The following is an 18,788-nucleotide window of genomic DNA, read 5'->3' as shown; positions in this document are numbered from 1 at the left end:
TTTGTTTGTACGCAGCTGATGTTTGTTTGCTGTCGTAGTGTATCTGTGTCTTGTAAGCCCTTATAGGCAGGGCACCTTAGAGGTGTATTATGACACATAAATAAACAATTCATTCATTCATTCATTCATTCATTCATTCATTCATTCATTCATTCATTCATTCATTCATTCATTCATTCACTTATCGTTTCTGACCTTGTAAGGGGTGGGCGGGGTTTATTTGTTATTGAATGTTCATTCTTCTGTAACATGGAAAAAGCTATAAATAAAGTGTTTAAAAAAAAAATCACAACAGTGTGGCAGGATGAAGCACGACTCCAGAGGTTTGTTAACAAGCCTTTATTCCAGACAACGGAATCACCACTGACAGCTGACAGAGAAGACACGTTGCTAAGCAACCATAAATCTCCCCGTGACCACGCCCCCTTCCCTACAGTCCTGATGCGCGGTCCGTAATTGTGTCAGCCACAACAGAAAAGTAATTGTATGTAAAAGGAAATGATTCGTGGTTGGTTTTCTTTTAGTATGCATAATACGTTTTTTTTTAGCGATTTATTTATTTGTTTACATACGCTACGTCACTACGTCGCGCCGCCCTAGCTGGTGACGTCATCCAGGCGCGACAGCAGCCTCTGCTCTCAGAGGAAAACAAACGGGAGTGACGTCACGGGGCCCGGGTCCTGTTCGGGTGGGGTTCGTTTGCAGCTGACGGAGGAAACAACGAGGACTCTGTGAGTCCCAGAAACGGTTCCGTTATTAGGACTGCCTGAAGGCGGGGGGGGGGGCGGCTCCAGGCGGACCGCAGTCCGGTACCGGTACCGGTCCTGGTGGGCCAGTCTGGGATCCAGCTCCGGTTCTGCTGTGCTAAGGGTTTGTACATCTCTCTTTTACCTCCCTGGTCACCATTGTAACCTGAACCCATCAGCAGGTCTGGATCAGGTTCTGTTCAGTCTCAGTTCGTAAAATCCCCAAATTATTTTATAAAGATCAGAACTCTGATCCGGTCCGGATCAACCAGAACCAAAATGTCAAAAGTTACGAACATCCGTGTAGTTTTGGATGGATCTGAGGGACACTTCCCCGAACCACGGACCAAAACCGATCCCTCAGATGTTGGTTGTTGGTCCATGTTCCGGCTCCAACATCCAGATGTTGGTTGTTGGTCCATGTTCCGGCTCCAACATCCAGATGTTGGTTGTTGGTCCATGTTCCAGCTCCATCATCCAGATGTTGGTTGTCGGTCCATGTTCCGGCTCTATCATCCAGATGTTGGTTGTTGGTCCATGTTCCGGCTCTATCATCCAGATGTTGGTTGTTGGTCCATGTTCCAGCTCCACCATCCAGATGTTGGTTGTTGGTCCATGTTCCGGCTCCAACATCCAGATGTTGGTTGTTGGTCCATGTTCCGGCTCCAACATCCAGATGTTGGTTGTTGGTCCATGTTCCGGCTCTATCATCCAGTTGTTGGTCCATGTTCCGGCTCTATCATCCAGATGTTGGTTGTCGGTCCATGTTCCGGCTCTATCATCCAGATGTTGGTTGTTGGTCCATGTTCCAGCTCCATCATCCAGATGTTGGTTGTTGGTCCATGTTCCGGCTCCACCATCCAGATGTTGGTTGCCGGTCCCTGATTTCGGCCACCATCCAGATGTTGGCTGAGTGGCCACTCTGGAAACGAGGCTGTTTGACAGACTTGATCAGTACGAATGTGAACTAACATGGACCTGCTTCTAACTAGTCTGTGTTCTGGTCCAGGTGAATCCATCAGAGATGCCGTCTGACTCGGATCCTCCAGGACCTGGACTGAAGTCCGTCAGAAGATCTCCTCGTCTCTCGCCACAGGTCAGTCTCACACTGAGGAAAGAAATGCTTCACCTCTGGTTCCGTGGTCCCTGACAAGAACCGAACCAGCTCTAAGTTGGTTCATTGATTGACAGGTAGACTGATCACTCAGGCATCCACCATCAGCTGAGTACGTAATTGATTATCAGTCAGGCATATCTGGACAGTCCCGATATGACTGTGTAGCAGTAGCCCCTCTGACCACTGGAGGTCCCCAGATCCCCAGGGACGTCCTCGCAGTGACGCATCCGTTCAGCTGTTTTAATGACTAGTAGAACCATCCGCCCGAGCTGAACTTTGACAGTGTTGTGCAAGTTCATACTTCTCATGAACTAGTTCAAAGTTCAGTTCACATAGTATAAAAATGAATAGTTCACGTTCATAGTTCACCATTTTCACTTGGAACTAGTTCAAATTCAGTTCATTTGAAATTCAGTTCATTTCAATATTTAATGAGAATACGAATGAAACACCCCCCTATCCTAAAACTGTTCACTGTGTACAATCCTTTATTGTCCTAGTGGCTTTTCAACTTTAGTCAGAGGCTGTAAATCTTCAACAATGTAGTTCATTATCAATCTGTCTACCTGTTGCTGGGAGATCAAACCTCTGAAGGCTGCAGGGGGTGTGACTTGGGTCTTCTTTTTTTTTGATTATCAAGGACTTGCAGATATTTTCTCACACTGGACGGATGCTTTAACTCCACATGACGTTTCAAATGTGAAGTTGACGAGGCTGACGCTCTGACTTGTTTTCTTGGCGCAGGTGGACATAATTTGCACAGAAAGGTCAGATTTTTACCATCGGACTCTTTGGGAGACAATGTGTAAAATTCCTGCAGATAATGATAAGCGGATCATCATCTGACGGCTCGCTGATGGTGCGTCTCTCTCTTCACTGGTCATGTAAAGATGCACCGGGCTTGGGCCGCCGTTGCCGTGGAGCTGGTGCCCGTTCTTATGCTAGTGTGTGCGCTGCATTGTGGGTAATGTAGTGTGAAGTCATCGTCTCATCGAGTATTTTAAATGTGCGCTTCCCGCTGGTGAAATGTATTCCATAATAATTGGATCTAAACAGTGAAGCTGAAACTCACATAATCTGAACAGTTCAAATTCCAGTTCGTGATCTGCAGAATGAACAAGTTCACGTTCAAGTTCTTTATTTGCAATATATATTGCGTTCAGTTCAATGTTCTCACAGAAATGAACGTGTTCCATGAACGCATTCATTTGAACTCGTTCATGCACAACACTGAACTTTGATCTCTGGCCTCCGTCAGCTCTGCAGTGTGACGTCGAGGGCTGAATGCCAAGTTTCCTGATCTCTTCCCACTTTTTCTTGTCTTGGTCCTTTTCCATCGACAGCAGGTGTCTGACCCCTCTGTGTGTTTTCAGGGCAGCAGCAGCAAAGGAAACACGGAGAGGAGACAAGGAGGCAGTCTACAGGAGGCGAAGAGGAGAGGGAAGATGGAGAGGAGCAGAGAGGATCAGGAGGCGGAGCTGAGCGGCCGTCTGCAGCAGCTGGTGAGACCACAGCAGATTTAGAGACTAACTTGCACCACCGCCAGACAGGGTTTACCGGGTTGCGGGGTTTGGGTCCATCGGCCGCTGTGACAATGACGTAAAACTAATAAGGGGCCGGGAATTGATGTTTCCCCACGTAGGTAGAACCCATCCAGAGTCTGCTCGTGTTACCTGTCGGACCACACCGGTTCCTAAACAGTCATCAACATGGCAGTGGACACGTGCAGGTCTAGATGAGTCCTGAATGACAACCTGGACCTGAGATGGTTCTGTGGATAGGCCGAAGACAGCAAGGTAAAGACGGGGCCTGGATGGGTCTTCCAGATGGACACTGACCCTCAACAGACCTCCACATCAGCTGCAGATGAGTCCTGACCTCAGAGCTGGAGAAAACCGTGGTCAGAAAAGATCCACTGGACCTGGATCCACCGGTGCTGAAGGAGGAACGGACCACAGTAAGGCAGAGGGAAGGCTACCAAAACATCCTACGACAAACTCCACAGTGTCGCGTTAGAAATGGGCGGAGCAAACAGACCTGGAAGCCTACTGGAACACGCCCACTTGATGTCAGTCACAGAGTCACAGTCTCAGAACCGCCGTGCGGCACCTTAGCGCTGCTGCTCGTGCATGTGGAGGCGCCCTGAAGCCGATCCACACCGGAGGGTCGACAGGACGGAACAAGCTGCCGGATCTCGGATCTTCCTGGAGCAACTCACAGCCTGTCACGGCGTCTGTTACTAGAACAACAGAACAGAACTACGTTCTTTCGGGTCTTTATTCACGGGTCGGATCAGAAGTCTGTACAGCGCTACGAAGCTAAACTGAAGACTGCTAGCTATTGGCTGAGGAACTGCAGGCCCCCCTACTGACAGGTGTGTGTTTGTGTGTGTGTGTGTGTGCGTGCAGGATCTGTCCAGCAGGTCTGCCGCCAGTGGAACTGGTCTGGTTTACTCTGAAATCTTCACGCACCACCAGAACCTGTGGGAGTCCAGGTAAGATCTTCTGATGACGGCCTCGGCCCTCGCCCGTTAGTCAGTGTCCATCTCCAGTACCAGCTGATACTGCTGGACACCGGTCAGAGCCAGATCGACAAAGATCAGCTGATTCTGATCACCAGCTGGTCATGATCAGTGTGTGGAGACAAGGTTCCAATTTCTGGAAACGACTTGATGAGGACGTAGATTTCTCATCACTCTCAGATGGTCCTGGTCCCTGGTGGTCCTTCCTACTGGCCCTAACACACTAGAGTTACACTAACCAGAGGCTTTACTAAACACTAATGTTTGAAGTTTGGTTTTAAAGGTGGAGGTGGTGTCAGCCTCCTGAACTCAAACTGGAATCTGTCAGATAGATGTGATGTAAACCAACCTAGAGCTGTCCCTTTGATCCCAAACATACTCTAACCTGTGCAGTAAGATGCTGTGAGGTCCAGTAGAACCAGGATGGACACTAATCCCGTATCTGAGGCAGTGAGTTGTTGATGTTCTTCAGTCATCCAGAGAGTCCAGACAGAGTGAAGTCCATCATGGAGGAGCTGCAGAAGCAGGAGCTGCTGAGTCGCTGCGTCACTGTGGAGGTCAGTCCATCCGTCTGGATGTTTCTCCTAACGGACATCTTTCTGGGCTTAAACTGGCAGCTGTGTGTGTCTGTTTCAGGCCAGAAAAGCTACAGAAGAAGAACTTCTGCTGGTTCACACGTGAGTCCTACATTCAGTATCAGTCTCAGACAAACATCACTTCCTGTTTGTGCTGCAGCCTCACCGCCGCCACTGCTGGGTTGGTGCGTTTGTTCCTGCAGGAGACGTTACGTTGACCTGGTGAAGTCAACCGAGACGATGACCGAGGCCGAACTCCAGACTCTGTCCAACGGATACGACTCCATCTACCTGCATCCTGTGAGAACAATCACACACACACACACACACACACACACACACACACACGCACGCACGCGCACGCACACGCACACGCACACACACACACACAGCAACCGTCAGAGTCGTTGGTCCGGTGAAGCTGCAGTCTGTCTGCGGTGATCACTGACACAACGGGTCGGAGCGGATTTGGTCATATTGTTTAAACTGTGTTTTGTGATTAATAAGCACGGTTTTTAATTATTTTGCGTTGGATCGATGTAGCAAATAAAATCGTTCGGACCATCCAGCTCCTCAACCATCAGATACGTGTTTCACATGAGCAATTCAGGTTTACTCAGTTTACTGGATGAAATTCCTGATAAAATAAGTTTGTTAGTGCACAGCTCTGCTCATGTACGCATGTGAATGAGTGTACGTTTGTGTGTACATGAAAGTACAATCTGCATTGAGTGTTCTTGCTTCGGGAATCCCGGTCTGTGATTGGACGCTGCCTCGGCGTCGTTGCTGCTCATTTGCACATAAAGTTGAGATTTTTCAACTTCAAATTGACGCTCTGGACGCGCTGCTCCCGACGCCTCTCGACGCCTCTCGACGCGCTTTCATAGAAAATGAATGGCAGCCGGCTGCCTATGATGCCTGTGACGCTTTCAGTGTGAATCCAGGGTGGCATCATGTGAAAACAAATGAAAACAGGCTAGTTTTCCTCCCACTCTAAAAGACAGTTGCAGGTTCTTTGAATCTGAACCGAAGAACTGCTGATATTAACATCAACACAGTCGACTCAACTTCAACTCAACTGAAAGCATAGAAAAGCGGAACCATTGATCTGCAGACCATCTGAATCCATCACAGCAAACATTGTGGCCCTAAACCAGAGCTGTTTTTGAACCTGTGTGTGTGTGTGTGTGTGTGTGTGTGTGTGTGTGTGTGTGTGTGTGTGTGTGTGTGTGTGTGTGTGTGTGTGTGTGTGTGTGTGTGTGTGTGTGTGTGTGTGTGTGTGTGTGTGTGTGTGTGTGTGTGTGTGTGTGTCAGGAGACCTTCCAGGTGTGTTTGTCGGCGGTGGGCTCGGTCCTCCAGCTGGTCGATGAGGTTATGACGTCAAAACTCAGGAACGGCTTCGCTGTCGTCAGGTAAGGGCAGCTTCTTGTGATGCATTCAGGTGCAGCTCTGTTGTTATGAGCTCAGCAGAGGAGTGTTTGAACGAGTTTTAGCTGATAACGTTGGGAATAGAGAGAAAAAGAGTCAGATATGAGGTGACACCAGAGAGCGATCAGGGTTGATCATGTGACCTATCTCTCCCTCTTCATCTCCATCCAGACCTCCAGGTCACCACGCTCAGGCCGACGAGGCCAACGGTTTCTGCGTCTTCAACAACGTGGCGATCGCCGCTCGATACGCCCAGAGCAAACACGCCGCCAGCAGGTGGGTCAGCCTCCGCCGTGAACTAGAGCAGGTGTTAGTTTCTTTGTTTGAGAGCAGTCCACATACATATCTGACAGAACAACAAACTCAAACCACGATGAACCAGTGCTGCTGAATGGAGCTATTTACAGCATGTAACAAAAAATAAAATTAAAAAAAGGAATAAAGAATGAAAAAAGAGAAACAGAGTATTAGAGAAGAATAAAGGCTGTATCTGCGTACCTCTCACGGTTCAGATGATGGTGCTGCATGTGAATGTTTTCTATGTTTTTGTGTATTTCAGGGTTCTGATTGTGGACTGGGACGTCCATCACGGTCAGGGAATCCAGTACCTGTTCCAGGATGATCCCAGGTAACCCTAACCTGGATCAAGCTTTGTTTGGACAGTGGTGGAGGGTGTCTCTGGTACCAGAGGTTTGGGTTCAGCTGGTCCTGATGCTGGAGCATTTTTGTGTGTGTTTTTGTGTGTGTATGGGTGTGTGTGTGTGTTTCCTTCACCAGCCCTCTTGACAGTTCCCTGTTTTACTAATACTACTGTAATTTAGCAAACGCTTTTATCCAAAGCAACTTACATCTGAGAGAACACCACAATTGTTTTTTTTATTGATCCCTAAAGAATAAAAACTTCTGCCAAAGAGGACTAAGATCCCCGACGTTGGGACATGAAAGACGAGAGAAGACATTGATGAGTGCAGTTTGGGGATGTTAATGTGTTGTAGTGTGTGTGAATGAGTGTGTAACGTGTTGTGTCGGAGTAAAAGAAGACATTATAACGTAGGACAACCAGATATTTATGAACAGAGAGGGGGGGGGGGGGCTTTCCCTTTACACATGTTTAGTTTTGGTGTGACGTCTGTGGAGTGTTGTAGTGTGTGGAGTGTCTGTGGACATTCAGTAAAAAATTAAATGATAGATTTGCTATAAATTAAACTCACAGCATCATGAACTGGATCACTTTGTTTGTTCGTGTGTGTGTGTGTGTGTGTGTGTGTGTGTGTGTGTGTGTGTGTGTGTCAGGGTCCTGTACTTCAGCATTCACAGGTATGAACAGGCCTCCTTCTGGCCTCACCTGCCAGAATCAGACAGCAGTTTCGTTGGGAGCGGACGAGCTACAGGAAAGACCATCAACCTGCCCTGGAACAAGGTGAGTCCAGCAGTCCAGAACCAGAGCAATGGTCCAGAGAGGGTTAGGGTTAGAGCAGATGGGGAGTCATTCAGTCCTGATGTTTGTTTGTCCTTCAGACGGGCATGACCGACGCTGACTACATCACAGCCTTCCAGCAGGTGCTGCTGCCTGTGGCCTATGAGGTAACCCCCCCCCCCCCCACACACACACACACACAGTGGTTCATTGGAGTGATCTGACCCCCCGTTGTGTGTTTCAGTTTCAACCTGATCTAGTTCTGGTCTCTGCTGGATTCGACGCTGCAGCTGGAGACCCGAAGGTAAAACTGGGACAGCCTGAGTTAAGCAGTAGCTATGTGTGTACCAGATGTTCCAGGTGATTCATGGGTTCCACATGTTCCAGGTGATTTATGGGTTCCAGATGTTTTAGGTGATTCATGGGTTCCACATGTTTTAGATGATTTATGGGTTCCAGATGTTCCAGGTGATTTATGGGTTCCAGATGTTCCAGGTGATTTATGGGTTCCACATGTTTTAGATGATTTATGGGTTCCAGATGTTCCAGGTGATTTATGGGTTCAAGATGTTATAGGTAATGTATATGTTCCGGGTGATCTATGGGTTCCACATGTTCCAGGTGATCTATGGGCTCCAGATGTTTTAGGTGATGTATGGGTTCCAGATGTTTTAGGTGATTTTTGGGTTCCACATGTTCCAGGTGATCTATGGGCTCCAGATGTTTTTGGTGATTTATGGGTTCCAGATGTTTTTGGTGATTTATGGGTTCCAGATGTTTTAGGTGATTTATGAGTTCCACATGTTCCAGGTGATTCATGGGTTCCAGATGTTTAGGTGATTTATGGGTTCCAGATGTTTTAGGTGATTTATGGGTTCCAGATGTTTTTGGTGATTTATGGGTTCCAGATGTTTTAGGTGATTTATGAGTTCCACATGTTCCAGGTGATTCATGGGTTCCAGATGTTTAGGTGATTTATGGGTTCCACATGTTTTAGGTGATTTATGGGTTCCAGATGTTATAGGTGATTTATGGGTTCCAGATGTTTTAGGTGATTTATGGGTTCCAGATGTTATAGGTGATTTATGGGTTCCACATGTTTTTGGTGATTTATGGGTTCCAGATGTTCCAGGTGTCATGGATTTGTCATTGATTGTGTTCATAACCTTTATGGGAGGAATTTCTAGGCACAGTCGGATGGAAGAGGTCTGGTTTTGTGACCAAAGGATTTTTTCTTGCTTTTTGCCGACGGTGTGGTCCTTCTGGCTTTATGAGACCTCGAGCTTCAGCAGAACGCCTTGTCTGGGTAGGGGACGATGTTCTGCCTCAAATGGAGGAGTTCCAGTATCTATGGGTCAGCATGGCATCTGCAGTAATCTGGACTTCGTTGACAGACAGAGACAGCGTTGAGCCAAAAGGCCAAGTGATTTCTGTTCTTAGCCTCAGCTAGAGTCTAGAGCTGTGGGAAGTGACTGACAGAATAAGATCGTGGATACAAGTGGCTGAGATGAGTTTCCTCCGTAGGATGTTCATGATTTCCTTTAGAGATAGGATGAAAAGTTCAGTCATACAGGAGAGACTCTGCTAGAGGACTGAGTACCTGAGAGCGCTTAAGGACAGGGAGAGGCCCACAGCTCAGAAGAGTGGGAACCATGCGTGTCTTCAGGTTGATGTCCACCAGTCTTAAAGACACTGGACAAAAGTCGCTACAGTCGCTAAGTTGACAACACTGTTGTCAGGTTACCTCTAGGTTGAATGTTACACCTATGCATCGCCTGACATAGAATTGTAATTTTTAACAGTGAAACGTTATGATAGACAATAAATAAAGTAATTTAATGAAATACAGTCAGTCCGGAAAGTATTCAGAACGCTTCACTTTTCCCACATTCTTTCATGTTACAGCTCTATTGATAATAGGAATAAATTAATTTTTTTCTACACAAAATACCCCATAATGACAACAGGAAAGAAGTTTTGTTATGATTTTTGTAAATTTATAAAAAATAAAAAACTATAAATATCACCTGTGCATAAGTTTGCCATGAAGCTCAAAATTGAGCTCTGGTTCATTCTGTTTCCACTGATCTCTCTCAAGTTGTTTCTACAGCTTAATCGGAGTCCACCTGTGGTGAATTCAGTTGATTGGACTTGATTTGGAAAGACACACACCTGTCTATATAAGCTCTCACAGTTGGCAGTGCATGTTGCAACACAAACCAAACATGAAGTCTAAAGAATTGTCTTCAGACCTCCCAAACAGGATTGTTTCGAGGCAAAAATCTGGGGAAGGGTACAGAAAAATGTCTGCTGCTTTGAAGGTCCCAGTGAGCACTGTGGCCTGCATCATCCTTAAATGGAAGAAGTTTGGAACCACCAGGAATCTCCCTAGAGCTGGCTGCCCGCCTAAGCTGAGCAATCGGGGGAGAAGGGCCTTAGTCAGAGAGGTGACCAAGGACCCGACGGTCACTCTGTCAGAACTCCAGCGTTCCTCTGTGGAGAGAGGAGAAACTTCAAGAAGGACAACCATCTCTGCAGCAATCCACCAATCAGGCTTGTATGGTAGAGTGGCCAGGCGCAAGCCCCTCCTTACTAAAAAGCACATGGCAGCCCGACTGGAGTTTGCCAAAAGGCACCTGGAGGACTCTCAGACCATGAGAAAAAAAATCCTCTGGTCTGATGAGACAAAGATTGAACTATTTGGCATGAATTCCACGCGTGGTGTTTGGAGGAGACCAGGCACCGCTCATCACCTGGAGAACACCATCCCTACAGTGAAGCATGGTGGTGGCAGCATCATGCTGTGGGGGTGTTTTTCATCAGCAGGACCTGGGCGACTAGTCAGGATTGAGGGAAAGATGAATGCAGCCATGTACAGAGACATCTTGGATGAAAACCTGATCCAGAGTGCTGTTGACCTCAGACTAGGACGACGCTTCATCTTTCAGCAGGACAACGACCCAAAGCACACAGGCAAAATATCAAAGGAGTGGCTTCAGAACAACCATGTCAATGTCCTTGAGTGGCCCAGCCAGACCTGAATCCCATCAACATCTCTGGAGAGATCTGAAAATGGCTGTACACCGACGCTCCCCATCCAACCTGATGGAGCTTGAGAGGGTCTGTAAGGAAGAATGGGCAAAACTGCCCAAGAATAGGTGTGCCAAACTTGTAGCAACCTATTCAAAAAGACTTGAGGCTGTAATTGCTGCCAGAGGAGCTTCTACAAAGTATTAAGCAAACGTTATGAATACTTTATATGATTTCTTGTTATTTTTATTTTTAATAAATTTACAAAAGTCGCATCAAAACTTCTTTCATGTTGTCATTATGGGGTGTTTTGTGTAGAATTCTGAGAAAAAAAATGAATTTATTCCTATTATCAATAGAGCTGTAACATAAAAGAATGTGGGAAAAGTGAAGCGTTCTGAATACTTTCCGGACTGACTGTAAATGGGAGAAAAAATATTCCCATCAGATCCCAATGTTTTGGAATTCACATTAATTTACGTTGGCCCCGATTTCAGATCGCCATCATTACATCGTCACTTACAAATGTTACACATGTTACAGGTGTTACAGGTTTTACAGATGTTACATGTGTTGCAAATGTTACAGATGATACAGGTATTACTGCTATATGTGTTACAGATGTCACTGGCTGCTCAATAACTGTGTGTGTGTGTGTGTGTGTGTGTGTGTGTGTGTGTGTGTGTGTGTGTGTGTGTGTGTTCAGGGAGAGATGTGTGTGAATCCTCAGTGTTTCCACATTCTGACGCACATGTTGATGAGTTTAGCTGAAGGTCGACTTGTTCTCACTCTGGAGGTAAAATCACACACCTCACCTCACTGAACTTAAACAGGATCACTGCAGCCACTAACGTCGTGATGACGGACTTCATTTTTGAGTTGATTCTGTTTTTCAAATTAATTTTCTAATTCTAAATCATTGTTTGTGTGTGTGTGTGTGTGTGTGTGTAGGGAGGCTATAACCTGCAGGCGACAGCAGAGGGCTCTGCAGCCTGTGTCAGGGCTCTGCTGGGCGGAGCCTGTCCTCCTCTCAACACACCCACTGTGCCATGTGACAGGTGAGAATGTGAGAAGCCGCTAACGCGAGCCCATTTTAGAAACTGGGGTAACATCACTTTGCAAAATTACAAAAATATATCACTCCTGGAAATATTTACACACACACACACACACACACACACACACACACACACACGCAATGATAAATAAACTTCCTCATTATTCAACACCTTCCCTGGCTCCCCGTATCACCCCTCCTAACACAGCTACCAGGTTGGAGAGCCGCGCTACGAGGGTTTAGGTGTTTAGGTGGGCTTTATAGGGCTAAAGCTGAGCTTTTCTGCAGATACATGAGCTGCATGTCTGCAGAGAATTCTGTCATGATCTCCTTGTCATCCAGGACTCCCGTTAGGAGAGTTTCATGGCCACAGATTCAAAATGTCATCTCTGTCATCTCTTCATTTCGTGGAAAAAAGCACACATCATCAGCAGATTTCTCGTGAACTGTAGGAAAAGTATCTATTTGAGGACATTTAATTCATTCTTTATGCAGTTAGTGAACTCCAAACTTGAACGCTCTCAGGATGTTTCACTGGTGCTACGATACAGATGTGACTGCAGTGCTAACCTTTTCTTCAATTTTCCATATTTCTGTTTAAACTGGGGGCTTCTTGGTAGGAAATAACTTCAAGTCTGTTTCCTGTTTCAAACCAAACAAGAACAAGAGTGCCTAGACAGAACAAGAGTGCTGCACAAACCTGTGGTGGACCTGCACCAGGCCGGGGTCTAGAAATTCCCCTCCACAGCGTCAGAGACGCTTACAGGAGTTTTGAATATAAACTACTGAAGAGACAAATATGATGGATTTCACAATAAAAGTATCTGAAGCAGCAGCCGTTTACAGAAACCAACATGTGTATTAGTGCCAGTGCTGCAGCCGTGTTCTGTAACACCAGTGTTTCCAGCCTGGACTCCAGTTTGGTTGTTAACTGCTGACTGGTCCGTCTCCCAGCGCCCTGGAGTCCATCAGTCAGACCATCTCTGCTGTCTGTCCCCACTGGAGCCGCCTACAAGTGCTCGGTAACACACACACACACACACACACACACACACACACACACACACACACACACACACACACAGCCTTCCTGGAACATCCTGCTTCCTGTGCAGAGGGCGGTGCGTTGGCTGCAGGTGATGATGTCATCAGAGCAGCAAACAATGATGAGAGGAAAACAGAGGCTGAACCCGCCCCCTTCATCGCCATGACCACCGGTCTGGTGTACGATGAGCGGATGATGGATCACCTGAACCTGTGGGACAGGTGAGTGACCGCCTGCCCACTGGACTTCTGATGTAAACATGACGATGTTAACGCGGCCACGCCATGATGTCATGCAGGCACCACCCTGAACAGCCGCAGAGAATCTTCAAGATCTTCTCCAAACATCAGCAGCTGGGATTGGCCAATCGTTGCCAGCGGATACCGGCTCGTCTGGCGACAGAAGAAGACCTGGCCATGTGTCACAGGTGAGAAGGCGTTCCTGAGCAACTCACCTGTCCTCACGTTGTCTCAGAGGTAAGACCGTGTGTGTGTTCAGCGTGCAGCACATCAAACGGATGAAGGCGACGGCAACCATGAAGCCCAGAGACCTGAATCGAGTCGGAAACGACTTCAATTCCGTCTTCTTCAACAACCAGAGCTTCCAGAGCGCCCAGCTGGCTGCCGGAGGCGTCTTCAACGCTGTGGACAGGATCCTGAGTGGACAGGTAACCGGAGCCGTGGGGAGTATGATGGCGCTCTGGCTGCTGAAGCTTCACCTGCTGGTGTATGTTTCTCCTGCAGGTGAGGAACGGCGTGGCCATCGTCCGGCCGCCGGGTCATCACGCTGAGAGAGATGCCCCCTGCGGGTTCTGCCTCTTCAACACAGCGGCGCTCGCTGCTCGCCACGCCCAGAAAGTCTCCCAAGATCCTCGACTAAGGGTCCTGATTCTAGACTGGGATGTTCACCACGGCAACGGGACACAACACATGTTTGAAGACGATGACAGGTAAGGAAGAGAAGGAGAAGGAGGAGAGAGAGCAGAACCACAGTAGAAGAATCTGACCACAGCGTTTTTCTGCAGCGTCCTCTACATCTCCCTCCATCGCTATGACAACGGGACATTCTTCCCATCCTCAGAGGACGCTGCTCCTGACAGAGTGGGCGTGGCCAAAGGGGCAGGGTATAACGTGAATGTTGCCTGGAACAGAGGACGGATGGGCGACTCAGACTACCTCGCAGCTTTTCACCACGTTGTCATGCCGATTGCTACCGAGGTAACAACTAGCACCACAAGGGAAACTTCTTCTATTACCCCTTTTCCACCAAACCGGTTCCAGGGATGGTTCTGGGCCAGTGCTGAGTTTGGAACCGGCTTTCTGTTTCCACTGACAAAGAACTGGCTCCGGGCCAGAAAAAACGGTTCCAAGGTAGCACCAACTCTTTGCTGGGCTAGAGGAAAGAACCGCTTACGTGAGCGGAGAGGGCGGAGTTATTACGACCAGTGGAAATAGCAAGACTGCGATACGGAACCATTTTCAGTAGTACATCAAATAAACGACACGGCGGATCAATTCAAGGATAATTTATTACAAGTTCAAATAAAAAGACAGATAAATGCCCGGTTATCTATGTATATGCATATATGTACAAATGGAGGAGAACATGACTTAATAAGGTGATTATAGGATCTTTAGACTGACATTAGAGAAGAAAAGAGAGAAAGTGAAATTGAGATAGAGACCTTGACTAAAAATCTGATATCAAATATACATGTATATAAAAATGACTAAAATAAATCTGGCAACTAACCAAAAATGGTTGACTGGTTGAGCCGAAGCGGAAAAGAAAAGACAGCTAAAAAACCCAAAGGAACATTAAAAAGCTCAACTCTCTACTCTGACTGAGCACCCTAGTTTTGTCCCCAGGGGCGGTCATAGTCCATGGGGGGTCAAGTAGTCTCTTCAACCAGTCATGAACTGTTAAAATGTCAGAATGAACACCTTTCATCCAAATAAAACAAAATAAAGGAAAATAACCTTATAGATTTCAGCTTATCAACATGAGGTTGAGTTTTATATTTGGACCCTTTATATATACATAACATATTATTAAGGTTTTCATGCGTACTATATCTTAATGAATACCCATAATACATCTGGTTACATTGGTCCTGTGACTTAATAAAGGACCTGATATAATTTTAAAAGGCATGGCAAGAACAACAACAGCATAGTTCATCCATGGTGGTAAACTGGAGACATACACTTCAATTTTAAAGAATGGAAAATCACATTTAAGGTTTGTTAAGTTAATTCACACGTTCCAGTCTTAAAAGTTTCATCTCAGTGTTGTGAAAGGCCTGAGAGGATGTGAATGGTTCTGGTTTTTCTCAAAGTGATCATTTTTATGACTAGAATCCTTTGTTCCTTGTTTTGCCAGGCTATGATGGGCCTCCCCCGAATTCTTCTTTGGTTTGTTTATGGATAAGATGTGTATCTTTGTAGGGCGTCTGAGGGCCTTTCCTCCACAGGTACCTACTGAAAAAGGTCATGTGTATTTCACTCTCCTTGGTTTGGGAGAGTGTCCGTGACTCGAGGTGTCGTAAACCAGGCCTGGATAACTACATTCAAATAAGCGACGAATTAATATGGACTTTTTAGAGATATGGTCCCCGGAGGGTGCTACGTAGACCAAGTCCATATTAGAGCAGATTTGTTGTTGTTGCTTAAATTTTCGCACCAATGCAAACGTCACTGACGTTTGCAATGACGTGGCTCCCCTTAGCACCCCGAGCTATGGAAAATTAAACCGGTTCCCAAGTTGAACGAGTCGTGAACCAGCACCAGCACTGGCCCAGAATCAGCCCTGGAACTGGTTTGGTGGAAAAGGGGTATGTGACTAATCATCATTTAGGTCTAAAGTTAATAACCAATAAATGGGGAGCTTTTGTTTTTTTTTTTCAGTCCAGTTGGGTTTTAAAAATATAAAATACTGTGATTTCAGTTTGAAATTTAAATTAATCAAACATCCCTCTGATTGGTCAGATTGAGGCTTTTACTAGTTTGATTCCTCTGACTGAGGAATTACATGTAAACTCGACTTCTTGGTCATTTGACCTGATTGGTTGATTCGTCCCAGCCTTCCTTAGATTGGTCGGTTGGGCCTGGCCCCTCCTCTGATTTGTCCGTTTGTCCCAACCCTCCCCTCATTGGTCGGTCTGTTCTGTCCAGTTTAACCCCGGTCTTGTTCTGGTGTCGGCCGGCTTTGATGCAGCTCGGGGGGATCCGCTGGGTGGATATCAAGTGACTCCGGAGGGATACGCCCACCTCACTCACATGCTGATGTCACTGGCGGGGGGGCGGGTGCTCCTCATCCTGGAGGTGAGTACAGACGCCAAGGAGCTGGTTTTGAGGAAACTGGTGAAGTCATCTCAGGTGTGTCTCTGCAGGGTGGCTACAACCTGACCTCCATCTCTGACTCCATGACAATGTGCGCTAGCATGTTGCTCGGAGACCTTCCTCCGTCCTTGGCCACGCCCCTCCCGCCTCCTCATCACAGCGCCGTGGCGGCCATCAATGAGGTCATCCGACACCAGGCCCGCTATTGGAGGAGTCTGAGAATTCACAGTGAGTCCAGGATGGTTCTGCTGAATCACTAATGGACCTGGCACCATGTTCTGGTTCTGGTTTTCATCACACTAACTGGTTCTGGTTTGATTTTACCTGGATGTTTCTGCCTGTCCAGTTCCAGAGTCAGTGCGGATGCTCCTCCCGTCCCCAAAGCACCGTGGGAAACGGACTCCTAAAGGAAAAGACAGGAAATCGGACCAGAGTGGTACCGACAAACCACCAGTGGACATCTCCACGGTAACGGCCACACCAGAACATTCCACTAACTGCTGTTGTTGCCAACTGACCTCATGACCGTCTCGTCCAATCAGACGGAGTGCGGTCTGGAGCAGCTCACGCAGGGATTGGCCGGTCTGGACATCAGTCAGACTTCAGCTGCATCCACCCCGGTGGGCGGGGCCAGGCCAAAGCTCCGCCCACACCCTGAGCCAGTTGAAGGTGAAGTGAAGGTGGAGTCAGGAGACAGCCAATCAGCGGACAGCGAGCTCCCTAAGGTTAGTCAATGACCACATCTCTGTCATGTCCACATGTTTGACTCTGATGACATCTGTCTCTCACAGGCTGTTACCGTAGCAACAGCAGAGCCACCTGCATCCGGAGCGGGGGAGGTGCCGGAGACGGGGGGAGCGTGTGGTTGGTCGAAGACTCAGACGTCTCTGGAGTTGGTGGGTGAAGCTGGGAATGGGCAGATTCAAAACACACTTATGCTGGTATTGATCATTAATGGTGGTTGAAACCCAGAGAACAACTCACCTGTCGGTCTGCCGTCCTCAGACACCGATGTATGTGGTCGACCCTCTGTCCTGGTGTCCTCACCTCGACGCTGTCAAGCCCCTCCCCCCCTCAGGGGTAGACGTCTCACTGCCCTGCCAGGACTGCGGTTCAGATGCTGAGAACTGGATCTGTCTCAGCTGCTACCAGGTAAACAGCCTCACCTGTCCATCACAGACCTGATATATATATATATGCAGAGCCCCGTCTCACCCGTGTCATCGTAGGTGTTCTGCGGTCGCTACGTGAACGAACACATGGTGGTTCACGGTGTTGTGTCAGAACATCCGATGGTGCTGAGCTTCTCGGATCTCTCTGTGTGGTGCTACATGTGTGAGTCCTACGTGCACAACCAGGTGAGTCTTGGTGACGGGATGCTTTAACCAGCAGCTTTGATTCCACAGACATGTCCAGAAGTGTTTACTTGCTCTTTACAACAAGAAAACAATCTCCTCAAACTGAGCAGCTTGTAGATCCTCTGTCTCTGTGTTTTACCATTATTTTGGTAGTCCATTTTTTAATTCAATTTTAACTGTAAAGCATTTTGTGAAGTTTTAAAAGTTCTACATAATTAAAGATTGATTGATTGATTGATTGATTGATTGATTGATTGATTGATACTGCTTTTACTCAGAGACTACTGACTGTAGATCCTAACACAGACCGATCAGAACTTTGCAGATGTGCTGAACGTTCGTCTCTTGTTGTTCAGATTCTGTTTGAAGTAAAAAACGCGGCTCACTTCACCAAGTTCGGAGAAGAAATCCCTCCGTGGACCTGAGACGAGAACTGCTGCCTCTTCACTTCTGTCTTCCTTCACTGTCGTTAGACAGTTTGGTGCATTGCCATGGATACCAGCAGTAGTGGGTGACCTCACATTTGTGCCCTCCAAAAAAGTTATTTTATTTATAAGTAATTTTATACTTTTAGATGCAGATCACTCTGGATGCTTTTATTCTGAAAATTTCTCACAGAACCGGCAGAAACAAACAAGATGAAGAAATTGAAATGGGTGTGGTTGTCTGGAAATGTTTGTAATGTTTTAAAAAAAAGTCTCCGTCAGTTGAGAAATTGAAATAAAATCATTTGATCAGGAGGTCTGGCGCTGACCTCATCGATTAGTTTCATCTTCAAGTTAAAACAGGAAAACAGTTTCCTGTCGTCACCAAGAAAAGCCACTGCATCAATCTGCCATTTATAAGTTTCTGATTTCCTGTCAATAGAGCTGATTTATTGTTGATTGTGTTTAACCCTGCAGATATTGGTCAGGGGGTTGTATGTTTCAACGGTTCAACTGTTCATTTGTATTATTCTTATTCTTATTATTCCTTTGTTTATTATTGCACAAGATCAATAATCTGTTTAAAAAAGAATTGCCAGGGTTCAACTGAAATAAAAACTTCAGCTGTAACAAACGTGTTTCATTCAGTTTGTTTGTTTGAAATGTTCTGAAACTAGTTTGAAATGGTTTATAATCAGTTTAAATGGTATGAAACTAGTCAGAGTTTA

At 46.7% G+C, this 18,788-nt stretch overlaps 1 protein-coding gene across 2 annotated transcripts; it reads left to right on the top strand.

Annotated features, from left to right (window-relative positions):
• Window positions 1–656: 656 nt before the first annotated feature.
• On the top strand, window positions 657–18,680 carry hdac6 (histone deacetylase 6). 2 transcript variants are annotated; one of them, XM_061735706.1, is made up of 29 exons: window positions 657–870; window positions 1,756–1,842; window positions 3,237–3,365; window positions 4,272–4,357; window positions 4,857–4,941; window positions 5,021–5,061; window positions 5,163–5,259; window positions 6,274–6,371; window positions 6,559–6,663; window positions 6,947–7,015; window positions 7,681–7,807; window positions 7,906–7,971; window positions 8,049–8,108; window positions 11,541–11,630; window positions 11,786–11,892; window positions 12,846–12,913; window positions 13,007–13,157; window positions 13,235–13,363; window positions 13,435–13,603; window positions 13,680–13,885; window positions 13,961–14,153; window positions 16,110–16,259; window positions 16,328–16,505; window positions 16,624–16,745; window positions 16,820–17,002; window positions 17,069–17,173; window positions 17,283–17,429; window positions 17,507–17,635; window positions 17,992–18,680. In XM_061735706.1, the coding sequence occupies exons 2-29, from the start codon at window positions 1,771–1,773 to the stop codon at window positions 18,058–18,060; spliced, it is 3,231 nt and encodes a 1,076-aa protein (XP_061591690.1). In that variant the 5' UTR covers window positions 657–870; window positions 1,756–1,770; the 3' UTR covers window positions 18,061–18,680. The 2 variants fall into 2 exon arrangements, with proteins under 2 accessions (XP_061591690.1, XP_061591691.1); XM_061735707.1 differs by lacking the exons at window positions 657–870; window positions 1,756–1,842 and adding an exon at window positions 2,506–2,630.
• Window positions 18,681–18,788: the final 108 nt, after the last annotated feature.

This window comes from Cololabis saira, chromosome 12 (genome assembly GCF_033807715.1).
Source record: "Cololabis saira isolate AMF1-May2022 chromosome 12, fColSai1.1, whole genome shotgun sequence".
NCBI classification, from domain to species: Eukaryota; Metazoa; Chordata; class Actinopteri; order Beloniformes; family Belonidae; genus Cololabis; species Cololabis saira.
The sequence above is the reverse complement of the archived record's forward strand: the minus strand, read 5'-3'. Positions and strand labels throughout refer to the sequence as shown.